Below are 21,480 nucleotides of genomic sequence, written 5' to 3'. Positions count from 1 at the left end.
TGAAATGCAGCATCCAATAGTGTATTGTGACGGTCTTGGCATTCTCTGCATTTTGGAGGTGCAGTACATGATGATACACACAGTTCAAACATCTGCCTCGCTTCTCTAAACGGGTTTTCTTTTCTGTTTCCGATAAGCTCATAAATTTTTGGCACTGATATATAGTGTGCCTTTAGTCGCAGTATGCGTACCATCGAATCTTATGATGCGATGTGGGATAGTTTGATAGAGGTTTTTTCGCACATACTTGATAACAGTTGAAGGGCTTCCTTGATGAATAAGACAGTCTCGTCTGTTGAGACCGCGTTGATAGAGATTTTCGTGGACATGCAGGAGTTGCTGTCACTCGTTCGCCTTGTTCAAGGGATCTCGGTTGGGATGCTTCGGTTGATAACATATCGGTAGGAATGCAGTCTTCACTGTCTTGCGCAGTAGGCCAGATCGTTTATAGATATGCATTTTCCTTATTGAAGGACTTGTGAATTTCTTCGGCAAGTGAAAAAGCATCTGACAGTTCTTCTGCTGTGATGTCAGGGTCTGGCACTACATACTTCTCAGCAAGACCCTGTAATATTTTTATACGTTCAATTTGAGAATTCATTTTTACCGTAAATTCAGATTTTTATCGAGTAGACGTTGAGCTTCAAAGGGAGGTGGCTCTCTTTGCCTTTGACGTTCCTGCTCTTTTGACTTCCATCCTGTATTTAATGTCTTTCTTTGCTGATTCGTGTAATGAAATTAGATATCCCTCTGGATGTATTGCTTTCTATTGGGCTGGCAGACTTAGTATGGCAATATGGGCCTTGTTTGTCTGCTCGATTCCTTTAATTTATTATCTGACGATGAGACAATCCGGCTCGAAGGACCAAATGTTCGATTTTAAAGGGTTAGTTTATGGCTCGAACTGCCAATTCAATAGTTTAGTGTATTAGTCTCTCGGCAGGATAATTTTAAAGGAAACAATAACAGACAAGGCTGAAAAATATTATATATATTTATTAAAACAAGGTTTATTATTGTAAGCAATTATAATAATATTGCACTGCTATGTAGAGATAAATAATTTTATTGAAGTGTCAACTGATGTGTTCTTGTATTCTTATGCTATAAAGGATTCTATGGATATAACTGTAGAGAAAAGATTCTATGCGAGCTGTAGAAGACCTAGTCATACACAAGTATCATTTATTATAAAACTGGAAAATGTCCTTACTGTTGATCAGTCGATATATTGAAGTCTGGCCTTGACTTACTGCGTCACTGAGTTGACTATTTAGAGAATGCACGACCACGTGCTCATGACCTGGTGATTATTTTAGAGAATGCACGACCACGTACTCATTACCTGGTGACTATTTCAGGACATGCACGACCACATGCTAATCACTTGGTGTTTATTTCAGAGAATTCACGACCAAGTGTCCATCACCTGTCGACTACGTCTGGGGATGCGAAATTGCCCAGGTTTCTTGTGCTAGATGTGACTAGTTTATTTATTAATGTAAAAATAGATACCTCATAAAGTGTTGACAAAGTCTGTTGATTGCTGTTTAATTAATGTTTCCCTTGATTACTATTCCATTGGCTTCACTGTAATCACTATCTAATCTGCCGATTTCTTATTCGTATGCACGCGTGTAATTTTAACTATGATCTAATCTGCTGATTTCTTATTCGTATGCACGTGCGTAGTTTTAACTATGATACCGATTATATGGCCACGCTTCGTCTTCGCAGTATACTATACACTGAGCGGCAGTTACGCTTGAATGAGCGCGAAGTGATATTACAAATGAGCGTCGCCTCATGGCGTGTTGCGTTTAAATGTGCATGCGGCGTCTGCAGCGCCGGCAATAGTGTCGATGCGCGTCCCTTCCAGAAAATTTCTTTTGGCGTGAGAAAACGAAGCTTTTAGAAGTTTCGTAGGCATCCCTTTTTTGTGAGGGCTGGCAGTAAATTATATTTCAGATCGTAAACTTGCTCGGACTTCCCGAGTTTTGTTTGTAAACATTTTGCTCGAGTACCCGTCTTGGTCCGCACGTGCGGGTCAGCCTAGGCGCACTTGTTTGCATATTAAATTAACTTAAATATAATTTTAAATCAAAGCTAGGTTCAGTTTTCATTCTCTATCGCTCTCTCTCTCTTTCTCTCTCTTTCCTTCTTTTTCTTTATGTCTATTTCTTTTTATGACGTTATAATTTATGCTCTAAGAACCTTGGAGTTCTGAGGTATTAAAAATGAAAGTTTAAATGAGCTTGGATAAATTGTATTAGTATATATGGTTTACTAAATTTATATAAAATAAATTTTTGACATTTAAAATTTTTTGTTTGTATTATGTCACGTCTTGTATTATTTTATTTTATAAATTTATTTATAAAAAAAAATCAAATTTACTCCATCACTAATCAGTATTTATAACTTTTCTAATATACATTATTTTTAGTAATAAGAAAGATGAGTATTTTTCATTATTTTTATGCAAAGTTATAATTAAATAAATGAGTATTTATAAATATAATAAAAATAGTATCTATATATATATTCCAAACATACTAAGGACATAGCTTCTCCCAAGATATTAAAGAAATATTTCAATACATATTTACTTTCCAGTTTTATTTTTTTTCAATGTATGAAACACTGAAATTATGCTTAAATTGTTTATTCATTTATTGTGGAGCAGTTGTGGAGATGATACACTTCAAAGAGTTTCATCCCTTGCTGATGTGGTGGCCTTAGGAGTCATAGCACCCTTTGTATCGATTGTAGCTTCCTTAAGGTTGTATTTATTCGCGAGTATTATAAAGAGGGAGGAGGTTGAAGCTCTCCAGTTTCAAATTTGATTGAGCCATATTTCGTGGTAGTCTATGAGGAAAAGAGGGGGGTCGTAAATCTCTGATGCTCTTTAGGATGGAGCCATGTGCTGTCTAGATGCACTGATGCAAGGTGTTACTGATTTTTTTTTTAAGTTACATGTGTGCAAAGTGCTTATGCGATGCACTACCTTCCACTGTATCCGGCGGACCTAATGTTAGAAGGTCCGTCTCGTTTCATTAAAATCTGCTATCCGGCTCGAAGGACCAAATTTTCGAAAATTTAGTTTGTGGCTTCAACTGACAAATTCAATAGTTCAGTTTATTAGTCTCTTGCCGTAGCGATGCATAGGAAAAAGACAGATATGTAACCTTGTTAAGACATCGTTTATTCAATGATTTGGTTTACAATGATATTGTTGTTTCTTAGGAATGGTAGCGATGTTATGAGGATCAGTAATGGATTTTGAATATTCTCTGAAGGGGATTCTATTTTGTCGTTGTAAAGATCAGCAATTACAGTCGACCATGCTCATCAGGTGAGCATGAAAATGTGGTATTGGTAGTTAGCAGTGGTTAGCAGGGAGAATCACCCATACTCATAATGGGAGAATGGTAATGCCTCTGTGATAGTTAGCTGGGAGAATCGACCATACTCATAAGAATATGGGAATTTTTGTGCTAGTTATTCACAATAAAGACAGATGATACCATGATCAGATACCATGCTTTGTATAGTCGACTATTTTCTAGAACGGCATTCAGGCCTTGACGGATTGTTATCTGTGTGCATTGGAGAAGTAAACGAGCGTTCCTTGCAATGACTGCGTTGAGAGAGCGTATGTTGCGTGAACTTTTCCTTGTAGACTCCGTGCAAAGCGTGGCTTGGGCGTAGATAACTGATTCGAACGAATAACTGAATAGTGGCACTTTATAACTACAGACACTATCTACTGAGTGACTGCTGAGTGAAAACTACGCGGAGCCTTGACGCGCACTTCCTATATAATTATCAGCGCGGCAACTTAATCTAGCTCGAAACAAACTTACCGCTATTCGAGAATTCGGCGAAAGCAACATAATCATTCTAGGGTAGGCAGTCTTCGGAAACAATCGGAAATCCAAGCTTTCGGCTATTCGAGAATTCGGTGAAAGCAACGTAATCATTCGAGGTTAGGTTAGCCTTCGAAAAAAATTGGAAACGATCGTGAATCTAAGCTTTCGGCTATTCGAGAATTCAATCGGAGTTGCTACGCGAAGGCTAAACTGTCTTGTAGAACATTCGAGAATTCTAAGAAAGTAAATATAAGCATTCGAGGGCTAAGCAGCCTTATAGAACGTTCGAGCATTCTAGCTTTTAGCTAATGGGGAAATCAATGTGAGAAATTGTAAACATTCAGAGAACCGATGACCTTGAATAAAATGCTTCAATTCCGAACAGTATAATTAATTATACAATAATAATAATTATTGCAATTGCATAATTCGTTTAATTTTTACATTAAAAATAATTTTATTTTTATCTTTCAAAGTTTTAATATGTATTCAAAAAATTACTTTTCTAAAAAAAGCAATTGTTTTTTCATTATATGTGGCTTATACAGAAATCCTTAAATTCACAAAGAAAAATTAAAGGCTTTTTTATTTTTATTTTACTGCGGAAGGGTGTGCTGAATAATGGATTGCGTATATGATAACTTAAGAAATTATGTTGTCAGCCTACTATGGGATATTGTTCTGCGAAAGAATACAGATTTTGTTTAAAATCTGTACTTAATGGATACTCTTAGTATTCTCTTGCGATATCATCTTCCTCTTATTACATGATGTATTCGTCACATAATTGTCGGAGTACTAATTGTAAAAATATATTTATATGTTGTAGACATTTTATTTTAAAAATAAACATTGTTAGAAATTAATATTTAAAAGTGAAATTTTAGTAAAAATACAAAATACACGATACAGAATAAATTTCATTTGATTAAATTATGCTATTGTTACATCTACCAAAAATAAAATATCAATAATTTATATGAAAAGTTATATCGATATCTGGTTTTAATTCAATACTTTTATTTGCTAATTAAATTTCGATGCAGTAAACAAAATGTATACCTATGTTTATCTGAATAGTAATTTAATTAAGTTAGTTTTAAGAAATTCAAAATTCATAATACTTATTTTCTTGTTTGAATGACTGGATTTTACTAATCATATAATAATTGTGGTAATGTGGAACCAATTATTTTAATTGTACATTAAACCGCAGATAGGATTTTTTTACTTTATTATTATTGATATGATTGGTTATTAATAATCATAATATATCTTTTTTATTTTAATCTTCAATATATTCAAATGGTTCTGGTGGATCTGATTCCTTTTCTTCATCAGGCTTTGGTCCAAATGCTAGGAATGAAAAAATATAATTTTTAATTTCAATGTATTTAAAAATTATACATAGATTTGAACATATTATAAAATTAAGAAATTGCTTTTAGTATAATGGTAAAGATTATATGTGCTATTCATCTCTCTAGAGCATATTTATTTTATAAATAATGAATAGATGTTTTCAGCAATTAATGAAGGTAGCAACTATTAAATATTTCTAAATATTTAAAAATTTATTGTTGTTGAATCCCAATTACTTATTCCTGTTTTTAATATTTCTAATGTTTATATATAGAAATAAAATTTAATTTCTTTATGTAATTATTTAAAGAATTTTTAGAGAATGAATATCTTATTTATTCAATTTATTCTCTAAATTGCTAATATGGGTTTACATTAACCTGTAAGTTTAAGTGTTTGCTATTAAAAAATATTTAACGTGTATATTAGAAATGCATGAAATCATTTTTTTATTTTTAAGTATTTAATATAATTAATGAACATTAATATGTAAATATTAGATTAACAATCTCAATTTTATTTATAGCTTTACACCAGCATTAAGTTTTTAAGCATTCTACAAAACAAATCTTATTTATTCATATTAATTTTATAAATTATTATCCTCAATTACACTTTTAAAATTCAATTGTTAATAATAAAAATAATTAAAGTGATTATATATTAGTAGTATTTCTTATTGTAATAGAATGTTGAATATTCTATATATTAACATTAACAATTATTATCAATCAGTATTAATTATTTACTCAAATAGTATATTAAATTTTTAAATTATTGAAAGGAAATGAAAATATATACTTCCTCATTATAAAACTTATTTTCAAAAAATAAAAAATAATATAAAATCATAATGAATATTAATTTTAAAATATTGCAAAAATATATGCGTACCAGCTACTGGTTCCACTAATTCTTCGTCTTTGTTTGTATGAACGTGTTTGACCATTACAATTCCACCAATTTGTACATCTTTTGCTGTTGTATACAAACTACCTTCAACTAACTGAATTACTTTTAGTTGATGCCGTAAAACACGTGCTGGATTTTGTAGAATCTCATAATTGGGTTCGGTATCTTTTTTTTCCTTTTCTTTCTCTCTCTCTCTATCTTTATCGCATTTGTCAATACTATCTTCCTTTCTTTTATCTTTAACATTTTTATTTTCTTTATCATCTTTTTCTTTATATTTTCTATCATCCTTAGCTTCAGGATTATCCTTGGTTTCCGTAATATTTATAGGTAGATCCTATAAATGTAAAATATTTAATCTAATATTTAAATAAACATTTCAAATAAGTATTGTAATGTTGAATATAGAATATTTAAGGAAATAAATATATTATATAATATAATAATAATAGGTAAACAGCACAAATATAATATGGTATCGGGTATATACGAACGTATAAAAGTTAATAAATAACATTTAATAATAATAACTAACATTTATAGATAAAGGTAGATGTTCTAAGTCCTATATAAATGTTATAGTTCTTGCTTATAAGTACTTTGTAGTTCACTGTCCTAGCTGTAACGCCATGCGATTGAAAAATCTCCCCCTAATACATGCATTATATGTTACGAAAACCGATATATGATTACTAAGACGTATTAGTAAGTAGATATTTTGAATTTCAATTTGTTTGACTCATTTTATGTTTTTGTAATATTTTCCATAGTCGGTATTAGTAACTAATAGTTAGTAATATGAAATCTTATAAGATCTATAAATGTATTTAATACTTTAATTATATATATAGTGAATAATTATTTCACTTTTATTTGTAATCATCACTTACTAAATATTTAAATTAAAAAAATAAAAATAAAAAATTAAGTCAATTCATGTTTTCGTTCAATTAATCACATTATTTTAACATACAGCATGGTGTATTATTTATTAACATTAATCTACGTTAAATAGATTCTTTAAAAAAATGTATTATAAGACTTATATATGATATACTTCATCTTAAATATTAATTGATAAACTTTATATAATTATTTATTTAAGTATTATTTATATTAATATTTCAATATCAGAATTTAGGTGGAGAAATACTTACGATATCCATTTTTTCGTGAGAATCACGAGCACGGCGTTCTGATTCACGTCTTCTAGCTCTTGCTGCAATACTAAGAACAGCTGTTGTAACTTTTTCTCGTTCTTCTCGTTTTTTCTCTTCAAGTGGGGGTGGATAAGCATATATGCTGGGCCTAGCATTTGATTTTAAATTAAGTTTCGGCATTTTCAGTTGAGCATTTAAAGCAATAAGACAAGTTGGTGTAAATGCTAATGCTAAACAATGCGCAAGTGGATACCAATACCAATATTGGGTAAACACGAGTGCTCCTACAACTGCTAACATGTTAGTATGACCAGTTCGTGACTGTAAAGAAACAGTTACATTCCGTCCTCCTGCAATTAAATAATTATAAATTAATTTAAAAAGTCATTTCATATATCATATGTATTTAATTTAATCTTATGAAATATATACACACACAAACCCAATTAAAATATTAATTTTTAATAAATTAACATATTTGATTTAATTTAAAAAAATTATTGCTATTGGTTCAATCTATGATTAAATACATAAAATATATTTAAATTAAATCTGTTTTATGATTATAAATAATATTAATGATCAATAACTAATTAAGAATACATTATTGCAATATAACTGATACCATATAAATTATAGTTCTTGTTATTGTAGGGGAAATGCGACTAAGTTTACGACATATAATTGGTGAAAATATAAATAATCGAAAACATCATTAAAAAAAACTGTTATCTAAGTTCAATAAAACATTCTGTAATAAATAGTTTTTAAGAATAAAAATTTAAACACAATTGTAAACATTAGTAATTACGAATAGGAATTGGATAATTTCTAAGATTTTTAGCTTCAAAGATAAGTAAAAGTTAATAAATAATTCAATTTAATATCATCACATTTAGTTATTATTTCAATAAAAAAAATTTTAAAGTCTCTGTCTTCTTTTATTTCATTAATTGCTGAGACAGAAAATCTATTGCCAAATTTTTCTTACAATTCTAAATATTGACATATAAATACGGAAATTAATTTTAAAAAGTATTTAAATATTAGATAATTGATTTTTAAGGCGTAGAAATTTAATAAACAATATTTTAATTTTTTAATCTAAATTTACATCTCTTTTTTAAATTATAAAAAACGTTGAATCTTTTTATTTATATGTTCTAATAAATCATACCTGCGTCTATAATACCCTGAGCCAAAATTGCACCAAATTTCGCCATATGGTCTTCATGTTTATCAATAATAACTTTAGCATAAAGTATTCGAAAGTCCTTTACACGAGAACAGGTAGCTTCTGTTTGTTGAATAAGAATCATGGATGATGCAATAAGTGCACCTTGACGTACAAAATTTACTGGATCATTTGTCATCGGATCAAGCAAACCTATTGCTTCTTTTAGACCTGTACCAGCACACGCAATACCTAATGCCATTGCTGCTCCATAACGAACATGTGGATTGTAACTTTCTGCTAATAGAGATACCACACTTGGACACTGTTCAGGATTTCTGTAAAATAAATAATAATATTCAACATTCAACAATTATTTTAGATTATTTAATATTTACTTTTTTTAAATAATATTTAAATTCAGTACAATATTTGTAAATTTTGTTAATGTTTATAAAGGTATTTAATAATCTATCGAACTTAAATTTCATATATAAAATAATTAATTAATAAAAGAGTCCCTATTAATAATAAAATATAAAATCGAAAACTATTATGATGTAAATTAATATATTAAAAAAATTTTTATTAAAAAAGATGTTACTTATTAGTATTGTATATTTGTATAATATATATGAAACGCTTTAAAAAAAAAATTATAATTGATAATATCGCTATAATAAAATCGAAAATGTATTTAATTTCTACGATCTATAAGGATCTTTATAACTTAACTTACATTTTGAAATGCACTTTTCATTTTTAGTATTTTTTGTAGGTATAATTCATAATAACCTAATACTTTAATATGCCAATTTAAATTTATAATTAAATATATACAAACTTATAAATATGGTAAAATACGTACCTAAAAAGCAAAAATCCTAGTCCTGTCACTGCTGCACGTCGAACATCATCATTTACATCAGATACCTTTGAAAAAATATCAAATATTAAGTAAAAGATTTATTATTAAGTAAATAAAATTTTATTGTAGAAAAAATCCATTTTTGTTGTCAATTGCTGAAAGTATTAATGTTTGTCAAAAAATATTAGATTAATAAATAAAAATTATATGCTGTAGTTTTAAAAAATTAATTTTAATCATGCAGTATATATTTTTTGTTTTTGTGGCGTAAACATAAAATACTTTTGCAATATCTACTTAGGGAAACATCAATTTTTTCTTGATGATTATATTTTTACTTATACTCTACTTTTATAGAAATTATTCTATAAATTGAAAAAATAAGTATATGTTTTTATACATTTATTATTTCTACTATAATTGACTAATAATTGATTTCACTTTTATATATTTAAAATTTTTTTTTAATACTAACTTTTGACTTTAGATAGATGATTTATTTTAAATAGAAAGCAAATTCTATAGAATACTTTATTTTAAAATAAAAGCAAATTGATAAAAGTATAAGATTAGTAGTCTGTAAATCAGTGTTCTTATTATACTTATTATCAATATAAATCAATAATAAATTGTATGTGAAGATTTTAATAATTAATTTAATTCGCTTAGAAATTTATTTATTATTATTATCATTTTTTATATCTCCTATTACAAATTGAAATCATAGAAATTAATTAATGTACTAGAACATGTTTAACTTATAAATCTCTAAACATCTGGATAAAGGTTAAATTTTAGTTGTTCATATACATCCTGCTTATGAGAACCCATAGTAGCTAAACATGTTTACCTGTCGTTAAGCATGTTAGCCAACACTTTACTAAATGAGGACAATTTTACCAATTTCCAAAACCCATTGCTTCGAATTTATGTTAATCGCTCAGATTTTCTATATATACCATACAGAATTTGTTGACTAGCTAAGAATATAATGTGGTAGCTTATATTTTTCAGATTTTTTAATAGTCGTTTTATAGATAATCACATTTAGTTGTTCCTTGAATATTTGATAAATAATAGAATTCAAACCTAATTGGTATTGGTTTGCAGTACAAAGGTTTGACTTAACCCAAAACATATATTAATGTGATTCTCGGGTTTAATACTGCCATACACGTTGGTTTTCGTTTATGTTAATACATGGGGAATATAATTTGCATACTTGTGTACAAATTATATTGGAAATAATACATGAGTATATTATAACTTTCATAAAGTTATTAAAGTTTAAGGGTTTGATTTGTCAGCTTATTTTATTAATTCATTTCAATATTATTATTGGTTTAAGCTTGCTAGACATTAAAGGAGGTATAAAATATGAATAGTTCAATCATTTTTTTAGTATAATATTATACATTAATAAATTTATGAAATTGTAGTAAAAGATCGATTTCTGAACCCTCTACTCAGACTATAAAAATGTCGTCACAACAAATACTTTTTAAGACAAGAAAAGTAATTTTAGTGTAAATAATTCCCAAAAACATGGATGCATTTTAACGCCAAACGTATAATTTTACGACTTTCTAGAAAATGACAGTTAAATCCAATAAAATGAGTGTTTCATGAAAAAACTTATTATTTCAGCCTTTGCTTATTGCTTTTGTAAAATTTAACAAAAATTATATATAAACGCTATTGAACTATAAAAGATCATTTATAAGCAGAATTTTCTTGGTGCATTTTTTTAATGGTATCGTTTTTTACTCTATGATTGATAAATCAATGTTATTTAAAATTTAAATGTTAATTAAAAAATTATAAGTAAACAATAATCTAATTGTCTGATATTACTGATACCAAAAAACATATCTACAGCTATGAATCTATAATTGTAATACCTTATATATACAAAGACCTTCATTCGTATAAAATATGATTTCTTAATCAATAAACAAAATTTAACTATTTCTGCATTCTCGGATATCCATCGTATTGATGAAGCTAGTTTCCAAGTTTCAATATTTTTGTTTTTTTCAATTTATTCGAAGAAATTATATTAAATAAAATATATTTTTCATATAAATAATTAAAAACCACATTTATATAAAAATTAATGAATAATAGATTTACTATAATTACAATATATGAATTAACATAATTCATGAAATTGTATGTTATTAGATACTTAATCGTAACATTTGATCTGTATTTTAGATTTGTCATTTATTTTTTATCTGTTAAATTATATATAATTTTATTAAATACTTACAGCAACATGAAGAAGTTTGCGAATTGCTTGATTATTGCCTGTACCACAATATGCCATAGCTAGAGTATACATTCCACTTCTTCGAAGTATTGGATCTTTATCAGCACTAAGAGAACTAATTAAGGGATCTGCTTCTTCAAGACGACCGTACATTGTAAAAGCAATTCCGACTGCCAGTCCACGTAAAATTTTTTCATGTTGCGTTTCTTGTGCGTACTAAATATTAAAATAATCCTTTTGCATTACATTTTTAATTAAATTTAATTTGTATTATATTATAGAATTTAGATAAAGAAAATTTGATCAAATATAACAAAGTTTTTCATATGAATGGTAATATATTAAAAATATTTATAGTTATGATTTTATAATTACTTAACTTACTATAATTTAAATTATTTATATAGCCAACTGAAATGATTCATCTATATTTAGTTATTATATTGCATAAACCATAAATTTCGAATTGATAATACATCTATTCATTATGATTCCATTAGAACAATATAGATATAGGAAACTAAAAATGTATTAATAAACAATAAATTAACCATTTTGGTCGGTTCATTATTAGATAGTTTATCCCTCATGTTACGCATGTTAAACGCGTAGAGTCGAACTCTTAATTATCTTCCAATATTTTCTTAATTATTTACTTAATTAATTACAATCGAAGTAATTTAATTTTATCTAGTTTATTATTACACATAATTTTGCACAAAGTATATGTACACATTATTTTTACAAATCGTTTAGAGTATAAAAAAATATTGTTTAAAACTGAAATCATTAATACTTTATATCTTGTAATTATTCTTATATTTGAAATACTTAAATAGTAGATTATATTAATAAAACCATTGAAATAAAAGAATAAGAAATCTATTAATCTTATAAGATATAAAATTGTATAATTTTTTTAACTTCATAACTATCAAAACAATAATGAAAAAAATATAATACGTTATTAGAATTTAATTCCAAAATTTATTAAAAAAAAATGTAATATAAATATGTCATCACTGTACCGCGACCATATCTTCAATAGCTTGGGTTAGTTTTGAACCTAACATAACCATGCCCATTGCAATACCAGCAGCTTCACCAGTTACAGCATCATCTTGATAAAGGTTAAATTTTAGTTGTTCATATACATCCTGCCTATGAGAACCCATAGCAGCTAATCCCAATCCAAGGCAACCGCCATGTCTAACCATCTATAATAAATTTAATTATTAGAAATGTATTATAAATTATTTTGTTTAAATTATAATAAATACTTCATTTTGAGCATCTTTTAGTTGTCCTAACAAATAATCAGTAATTGCTGCTCCATGATTAGCATGAATAAGTCCTAAAGCATATAATCCTCCACCTTCTGAATATCCTGCACCAGCACCTGTATCTCTGGGTAAATAAGATTGCATTAAAGGTAATGCTTCTTGTTCATGACCGCGATGAATAACTCCAAGAGACGCAGTAGCTGTTAATTTTGCCCAATTTGTTGCTCGCGCCAACCACTCTAAATTATCTCTAAAATCAAGTAATATATATATTTTAATATAATTATAGACACCGCGTTAAGTGAATATATTATTTTAAAATAATTTTCTTGTTTTTCCCTTATAATCGCCGCACACTTTTATTTTTGTTTCATATGCATATTTGTATGTATTAACATAAGCAAAATATATAGAAAACCATCTAAAATATCTTATTAAAATTAATATTTTATTAATTCAGACCTTGCAAATTTTTAATTTTAAAACCTTTAAATTTCACTGTAATACAAATTATAAAATACATGTAAAATAAACAAAGCCATTATATAATAAGTAAGATAAGTAAGAATTTACTATAAATAAATAATAAAAATATAATTGGAAGAAATCGAAACTTAAAACAAGTGTTTTACAAAAATCTAACTAATTACTTTCTGTATTGTTTACATACATTATCTTCTTTGCGATATTTAGAATTCCATGAAAATATACTTTATAGATACATATATTGGAATTAAATTTTACGATTATACTAAACGACTAATTTTGAGCATTTTAGATGCAAAAAATTATAGGTATATTGTGTTTCTTATAATTAAGATTGTATAAAACAAAGATGAATTTTATATTATTTATAAATTTATTAGCTGATAACTAATCCCATCAGAAAAAAATATAATTGAATTATTTAATTTATAATTATATATTTATTTAAAACCATTATAAATTAGAAACGAAAGTTTTTATAGAGATATTGATATGTTTCTGTTCCAAAATATAATTTTTATTTTGAAAAAAGTGATATAGTAAATATTCTAGAGTTTGACTACGTTGAAGAAAGTAAAAATTATTTTTTTTTTATTATTAATAATGCATAAAATTATAATGAAAGATCATTGACGAAATGTTAATAATAATATTTTTCATTTCTTTATAATAGCAATTATAATATTCAATATTGTAATTTAAAAAAATTGTTTTTTATATTTTTAAGAATAGTTTTGTTACATAAATATTTATATTTACCTTAGAAATTGATCACTTGTTGTACCTGAATGCATAAAAGCATTGGCAATGACAGTAGCAGTATGACAAATTGACACTCTTATTGCATCTTTAGTGTTTTTTAAAATGAGCATATCTGTATGATTACTACGAATAAGAAACTGTAAATGTAAATCGATAGAAATTTCACCGCCTAGAATTTTGGACAAAGCATTCACTCTTTCTTGTTGCTCGCGTTCTTCAGTAGTCTGAAAGAAAATTGTTTTGTTTTTTTAAAGGAAAACATGGAATAATTAATTTTTGAACAAGAATTTATTAACATACACAAAGATATCATAATCATTATCAGTTTAATAAATTAATATTTTCTCATTAATATATGTAAAACAAAATTTATAATACTTTGAATATGCATATTTGAATTAGTATAAATTGCAATCAAATTTATTATAATAAAATAGATCCTATTAAAACTTAGATCTTTTATAACACTTATGAATACATATTACAAAGTTTTGTTTAAAGTAATATACATTTATATTTAAACATATAATACTTCATTTTATGCAATCAATACTACATTATTTTATTATATTATGGATTAAAGTTATCTATGATAATTCCTCTTTTAAACAGTTAATATATAATACTTATTTATTATAAATATAATGTTTAATTTAATCATTATATTGTTATATCATTATTGTTATTATATGTTCATGTATAATTTAACAAATTTATATTACATAAATTATGCTTTACTACTACTAAAAATAGAAAAAAATATTACCAAACAAAACGTTTCAACAATGATCCGCAATAGTTGATAAAACCCCTACACAATTAGATATCACTACAGAATCAGATATTCATAATAAATAAAACAAAGCTAAAAAAATAATAATTCATAATCTACCAGTTCAGTATCAATCTTAATAACTATAATTTTATAACATGTTTTGTCATAATAAGTGAAAAATAGAGAAAAATTTTTTAATCTTAATAAAAGAGAAATAATTGCAATGATTTTAAAATAAATTATTTTCTTATAAAAGGGGGTAAAAACTGAAGAAGTAAAAATATACTACATGAATAATTAAGAAGGGATAAGAATGGTAGGTACTTTTTATTATAAAACAATATTATTTTATGATATAAAGTATGATATTAAATATATTAAATAATATATTTATATAATAACATATTTTTATTACATTAAAATTAAAAACAACCAAAGCATCATTATTAATTATTGAAATAAACTACGTTTTCAATAAAGAATCATTCTCTTTTGTTATTACACAGAAGAATAAAATGTAATAAGAAATCTAATTTGTGATACAGTATCTTTTTCCAACTGATCTTCATGATTTCTATCACATTTTATTTCTATGAAATTTTGAAATAATGAGTCATTCATGACTGTCTCTGTCAATTTGACTGTTCTTAAATGACATCATAAGCAGTATATATTTCAAATTGACTGCTATAAATTAAAGATAATTCAAAAGCCAAAACATTAGTATCGTTAATTTTTCTACAATTACATACAATTTTTATATACAAGATAATTATTTTATGTTACTGATAAAATTTATTTTTAAGTAAATAAATATAAACTTTTCAATATTTAATAACTTCAAAGAATAGTTGATCACATAGTTTATCAATTTCTATTATTATAAATGATATTATTTATAATATTAATATTAATATATTATAAAATAAATATAACAATTAAAAAATATTAAAATTGATTTTTTAAAAACTTACCAAATTATTAATATTTTTTTGTTCTACTTCCTCCGAGCTTTTTCCAGAATCTGTTACTTCTATCATTATAGGTTCAACATTTTCCTGATAAGAAACTGAAGTAGATGTATCTGATTTAACGATTGCTTTCACTATAAGAGCTCCTGGCACAGGAGCTGTAGCTTTTAGAGCTTGTAGCACACGCCCAAGAAATTGTTGTGTGGCAGATTCATAAAGATCAAATGCAATTTGATAAGCCATTAATGCACAATTTTCAGATCCTTTACTAAGTCTGTCTAAAAGTTCTGCAACTGCCAACGCATCATCCAAAAATATCAAACACTGACACATGCTAACATAATCTGGAGTATTTAAATTTTTATATAAACCAACCAAGCAACGAAGTACAGCATTTCGGAAACCACGATTTTGAATAAGACTCATTACCACTTGAAATGCATAACATAACATCCCACTTACATCATCCTACAAATCATAAAAAAATAAAACTATATCTATTACATATATATTGAATATATAATATATATAATACATATTACATATATACTATAAATTAATGAAAAAACTAAATAACACTATGTATATAGATAAATTTAACTTATGAAAATAATTTGATTTAAAATAAGCATTGAATTTTAATACACAATGTTTACAATGTTTCCAGAAGCTAGGTTTCATATTTAAAAAATATTTTAATTATACTTTGATTATTATTATTATTATTATTATTATTATTATTATTACTAATTATTACTACTTATTATTATTAAAAAATGAGGAAATTAATAAAAGTCATAATTAATATAAAAATATTTGAAAAGTGAATGAATTGTTCTGGGTTTAAATCTTTATAAATTTAGTCTCATTTCATATTTAAACAATCATCATTTTTTAAACAAGAGCTAATTAACACTTAAAATAATTCCTTTACTTTTTAATAAACTAAAAAAAATAAGAAATTAAATAAATTATTATTTAAATTTTACCGATTGCATAATGGCAGCGTCAAAAATATCCATTCGTCTTGTTTCAAGTGATAGTCCTAAAGCCTGACGATACTGATTATCATCTAAACATCTCTGAAACATTCTATTTACTATACCCTCTAATCTAGGATCAATTCCTTTATAATCAGTACATAATTTATTTTCAGCTTCAAGCACTCGTTGTTGTGTGTAAAAATCAATGCATTTAGCTGAAATAGTATAATTTAAATAATTTAAAGTAGAAAAAAACTTTGTATTTCTATTAAAAAAACTGACCGATAATAGTATCCACATATTCATTTCGAGCATTAACATCGAATAATTCACCTGCTCCTAATGCATAGGTTAAAGAGTCTTCAAAACTTCCAAGATGATAATATACTTTACTTGCTACTAAAGCTGCAAGTTCATGATGGTTAAAATTTCTATCCTCGTGAAGTATCTCACTAAATGTAAATTATTAAATAAAATGTTATATTTTTTGTTCCAAACCATTTATGTGAATATGAAGATGTAAGTACCAATCTATCAATTTATAGACACAATATATATTATATATATACACACTTACATATGTATACATTTATATAATTTGTTATTCTTACTTATTACATCAAAAACAATAAAATTATATTTATTAAACAACATATTATATATATAAACAATAAATGTAATAATAGATATTATTTATAATATAGTAAATAATTTGTAAATATTTAGTAGTTTTGCAAAAATTATCTTTCCATATGCTGTTAATTCATTATGTTTATGATATATTTTTCATTTACACAATTCTTATTAAATATTATAAATAAATATAATGTGTTAGAATAAAAATTGAATAATATAAACTTAAATATTTAAACATATACTTTACAGTTATATACTTTACAGTTATAACTTAATAAATACAATTTTTATCTCATTTGTCACCAAGTAAATAAAATACGAGCATTTCTAACATACTAAATTGTCGATTATTACACAGTAGTCATGAAAGATATATTTTTTGTAAAAAAAAAGTACTCTTCTTATAATTGTAATTAATAAGACATTGATAAAGTTCAAAGTTTCAAAAATTGAACCTGTTATATCATTTTTGTATTTAAAATAATAAAGTTTATTGGACACATGGTATACGATATATTTGAATAACCTTTTCTTTCATATCATTTTTTTTTAATTTTTCTACTTTACATACTGCTTATTTATATGTTCAAAATAATTATTATAAATAAGCATAATAACATATAAACAGATAGCGTTGGAAATCTTATAGGTTAGACACAAAAAACCAAGAGAAAAACCTGACTAGTAAAAGATTCAAATAGATTGTATCGTCAACAATCGACTATTGGAGAAAAGAACAATTCGGTTGCAACAATAGAAAAATAAAAAATGCCTTTTACAAATCAATAGCACGAAACCAATATTATTAAAAATAGCATTAAGTTTAAATAGAGCTTATAAGATTTAAAGGGATAACGAAATAATAGATTTGTAGATATTCATGGAACATGTAAGCATCGCTGAAGATCACAAAAAATTTCTTTTTAGTAAATATATCAAATAATTCAGGTATCTACTATTAAGTTGTTTAATTTGCATTTAACTTAATAAAAATTTATAATAGAACATTTAAAAAGAAAAGAAAAATAAAGAGAAAAAAAGAAAAAGAAAAGAAAAGAAAAATCTTTTTAAAAAGTTTCTTTCAAGCATCATTCTAAATTATAAACGGATTTGATTAAGCGCCAATATAACATGTGTTCGTATCTTCTGCAGTACATTAGGAATACGTAAATTATAAAAATGTAAGATATTAAAAATAAAAAATAGGTAGATATCATTAACTATAAAGATAAAGATTTTCTTGATTTAAAATATGATTGCTGCAGAAAATAAAAATAAATACATTTATTATTTAAAAATAGAATAAAATTATTCATTTTTATTAAATTCTTCATTTTATGTTAAAATTTCCAATAATATTTATTTCTTATATTTTGAAGTAAATATTTTCTAAATTACAGGAATGATAATTTTAATATGAAATATTTAGCATTTATATATTTATATATTTATATATTTTTTATTTTAATATACTCTTAATATTGAATAAAATATTTAATTTAAAAATTTTTATAAATATTTATATTATCTTGCATTATCAAATATATTTAACAGATTTTGAATTACAAATAAAAATATTAATAAAAATACTAGCATTTATAATTAGAATTAAAATTTTGTAACAAGATTGTATTTTATTATTTCATATATGTATTATTTGGTTCTAATTTATGAAACAAAATTAATGCAAAATATAGATTATGAAATAATGTTATAGAAACTTATAGAATAAGAAATATTTATTTTTTATAATTCCAAATATATTACTTCTCAAATAATTAGTTTTATTTCTTACATATTTCTTATGTATATTAAATATTACATGCATTGAAAAGTCATTAGTCAAATTGAAAATGTTTATAATTGAAATAAAAAAATAAGAATATAAAGTTTAACGATTCTATAAGTTATTAATAATATTTATCATATATTTTAAGTTCAGGTATATTATTCTTCAACATTAAAAAATTTTTTTTAAAGGATTTAATACTTTCAAATTCATTAAAATTGTAAATAACAACTTACTAATAATTATTTTAACAATGTTCCTATTTATTCTAATATTTGATAAATTAAAAAATGTATATAAACAACAACAGACAATTGTAGACTTATAAATTATTTCTTTAATATTTCATAAACAATAATAATATTAGCCACAAATTTTATAAGATCACAAATAAGTTTATTTTAATTACTCTAACTTGTTATAAAAAATTAGTATTTCAAGTACAAATTAATAATCAATTATTAATGGCATAATATACCATTTTCTCATTTTCTATTTCGTATATAAAAACATGAATTATATAAAATATGAAAAAATATAAATGTTGTTTAATTACATTTTTTCAATTGCTTCCGATATTTCTGGCCAAAATTCATCAACAATCATATCCAACTTCTTTAAGGCGAAAACTTTTAATTCAGGTATTGGTTCTTCGAGTAAGGAAATTATGCCAGCTAAAACAATTATGTTTATTTATTATTTCACTCTACTATACACTTATACAATCTAGTAATAAAATATTAAAGAATTTAAAGTAGGTTATATTTGACAGAATGAACAATTTTATAGGTAGTTTAAAAATAACTGTATATCTTATAATATTCAATCTTTTAAATATCTTATAAATTTATTATTTATACTGACCTGCTGAAGTAATATTCATTTTGAAATTATTAATAAAATCTATCTTTATTGTTAATAAATTGTATATAAAGAAATAATCCCCCAAACACAATATCTAAAATAGACTTAAACATGAAAATGACAAAACTATATTTTTAGAATAAATCAGTATCAATTCTAGTTCTAAAAAATGTAGATATTTTGAAAATAAATTTTCTAGAGTAAAAATCGGAAATACGGATAGTACTTTCAGGCATGCGTAGTTGAAGTTTAATTTATTAACTCTCAATGGCAGTTCGGTGTAAAACACAAATTTACACATATGCATACACGCATGCACATTACATACATTCGTAAATGCTGTATATTATGATAAGTATATATTGATATATATGACAAAGTCAATGATTACATATTAATTTAAAGAAATAAAAATAAATAGAAAAATATAAGGTATATATGTTTATTTATAAACATAAATTATGCTTCATCAATTAATAAATTTTCCAATAAATTCATAATTAATTCTGAATTTAACACAAACTAAATCAATTTTATCATGCTGTTACAATTATTTACCATATCACATAAACTTTTTAATAAACGAAATATATGTATATAAATATATATCCTTATATGTAACACTCAATAATAAATCATATTAAACATATGAAAGCATCGTTGGCATGAAACTAAGTGACGTAAGTAAACATAACTTTGATTTCTATGATGAATTTCCCATAGTCCCAAAACCCTTATCCAAATGTTAAAAATTAAAAATGAATGAACGTTTAAAATATGAATTTAAATATTAATAATACTAAAGGTCTAGATATTAAATGTTTAAGAAAAATTCATAACTATTACTGCATCACAACCGTAATAAGGTAACTATATTTTGTTGTATATGTCGGATTATTTGTCTATATACCTTAGAACTTTTTTCTACAGTATCATATTGTATCTCATTCTTGGATATTATGTGTGCGTACATCTAGCTGTTTTTAATGTCTTATTTCCAAACAGAAAATATAACTTTTAAAAACAGGATATACTTAGATGTGTAAGGAAATTTATGAGCTAACAACCCGTGATAAATATTTCGAGTAAACAAAAACGTTGTTAAATATTACATAAGTTTGCATCAATTTAAACCATCAATCAATTTTCTATATAATTTTAAAAATTACTTCAATTTTTTAAATTATTTAAATTTTTATTTTCATTACATTTAATTAAATTGGTTGAAATAACCAAGTTAATGTAATATTACTAATATAATGCCCGTGTAAGATGATATAAATAACTAATAAGAATTAAAAATATGAATCA

The 21,480-nt window shown here is 25.0% G+C and overlaps 1 protein-coding gene across 1 annotated transcript; it reads right to left on the bottom strand.

Moving 5' to 3' along the window:
- Positions 1-5,113: 5,113 nt before the first annotated feature.
- Rpn2 (Regulatory particle non-ATPase 2) lies at positions 5,114-20,310 on the bottom strand. Its single transcript, XM_011505353.1, has 14 exons — positions 20,170-20,310; positions 19,862-19,979; positions 17,163-17,332; positions 16,887-17,095; positions 15,901-16,365; positions 14,149-14,375; positions 12,901-13,153; positions 12,649-12,837; positions 11,621-11,836; positions 9,349-9,413; positions 8,484-8,818; positions 7,304-7,656; positions 6,129-6,483; positions 5,114-5,228 (listed from the first exon to the last, which is right to left on the bottom strand). Exons 1-14 carry the CDS (start codon positions 20,186-20,188, stop codon positions 5,158-5,160), a joined length of 3,045 nt encoding a protein of 1,014 aa, XP_011503655.1. The 5' UTR covers positions 20,189-20,310; the 3' UTR covers positions 5,114-5,157.
- Between the last annotated feature and the right edge of the window lie 1,170 nt (positions 20,311-21,480).

The sequence above is a fragment of the Ceratosolen solmsi genome, unplaced genomic scaffold, assembly GCF_000503995.2.
Source record: "Ceratosolen solmsi marchali unplaced genomic scaffold, CerSol_1.0 scaffold12, whole genome shotgun sequence".
In the NCBI taxonomy this organism is placed as follows: domain Eukaryota; kingdom Metazoa; phylum Arthropoda; class Insecta; order Hymenoptera; family Agaonidae; genus Ceratosolen; species Ceratosolen solmsi.
This window is presented reverse-complemented; position numbering and strand designations above follow the sequence as displayed.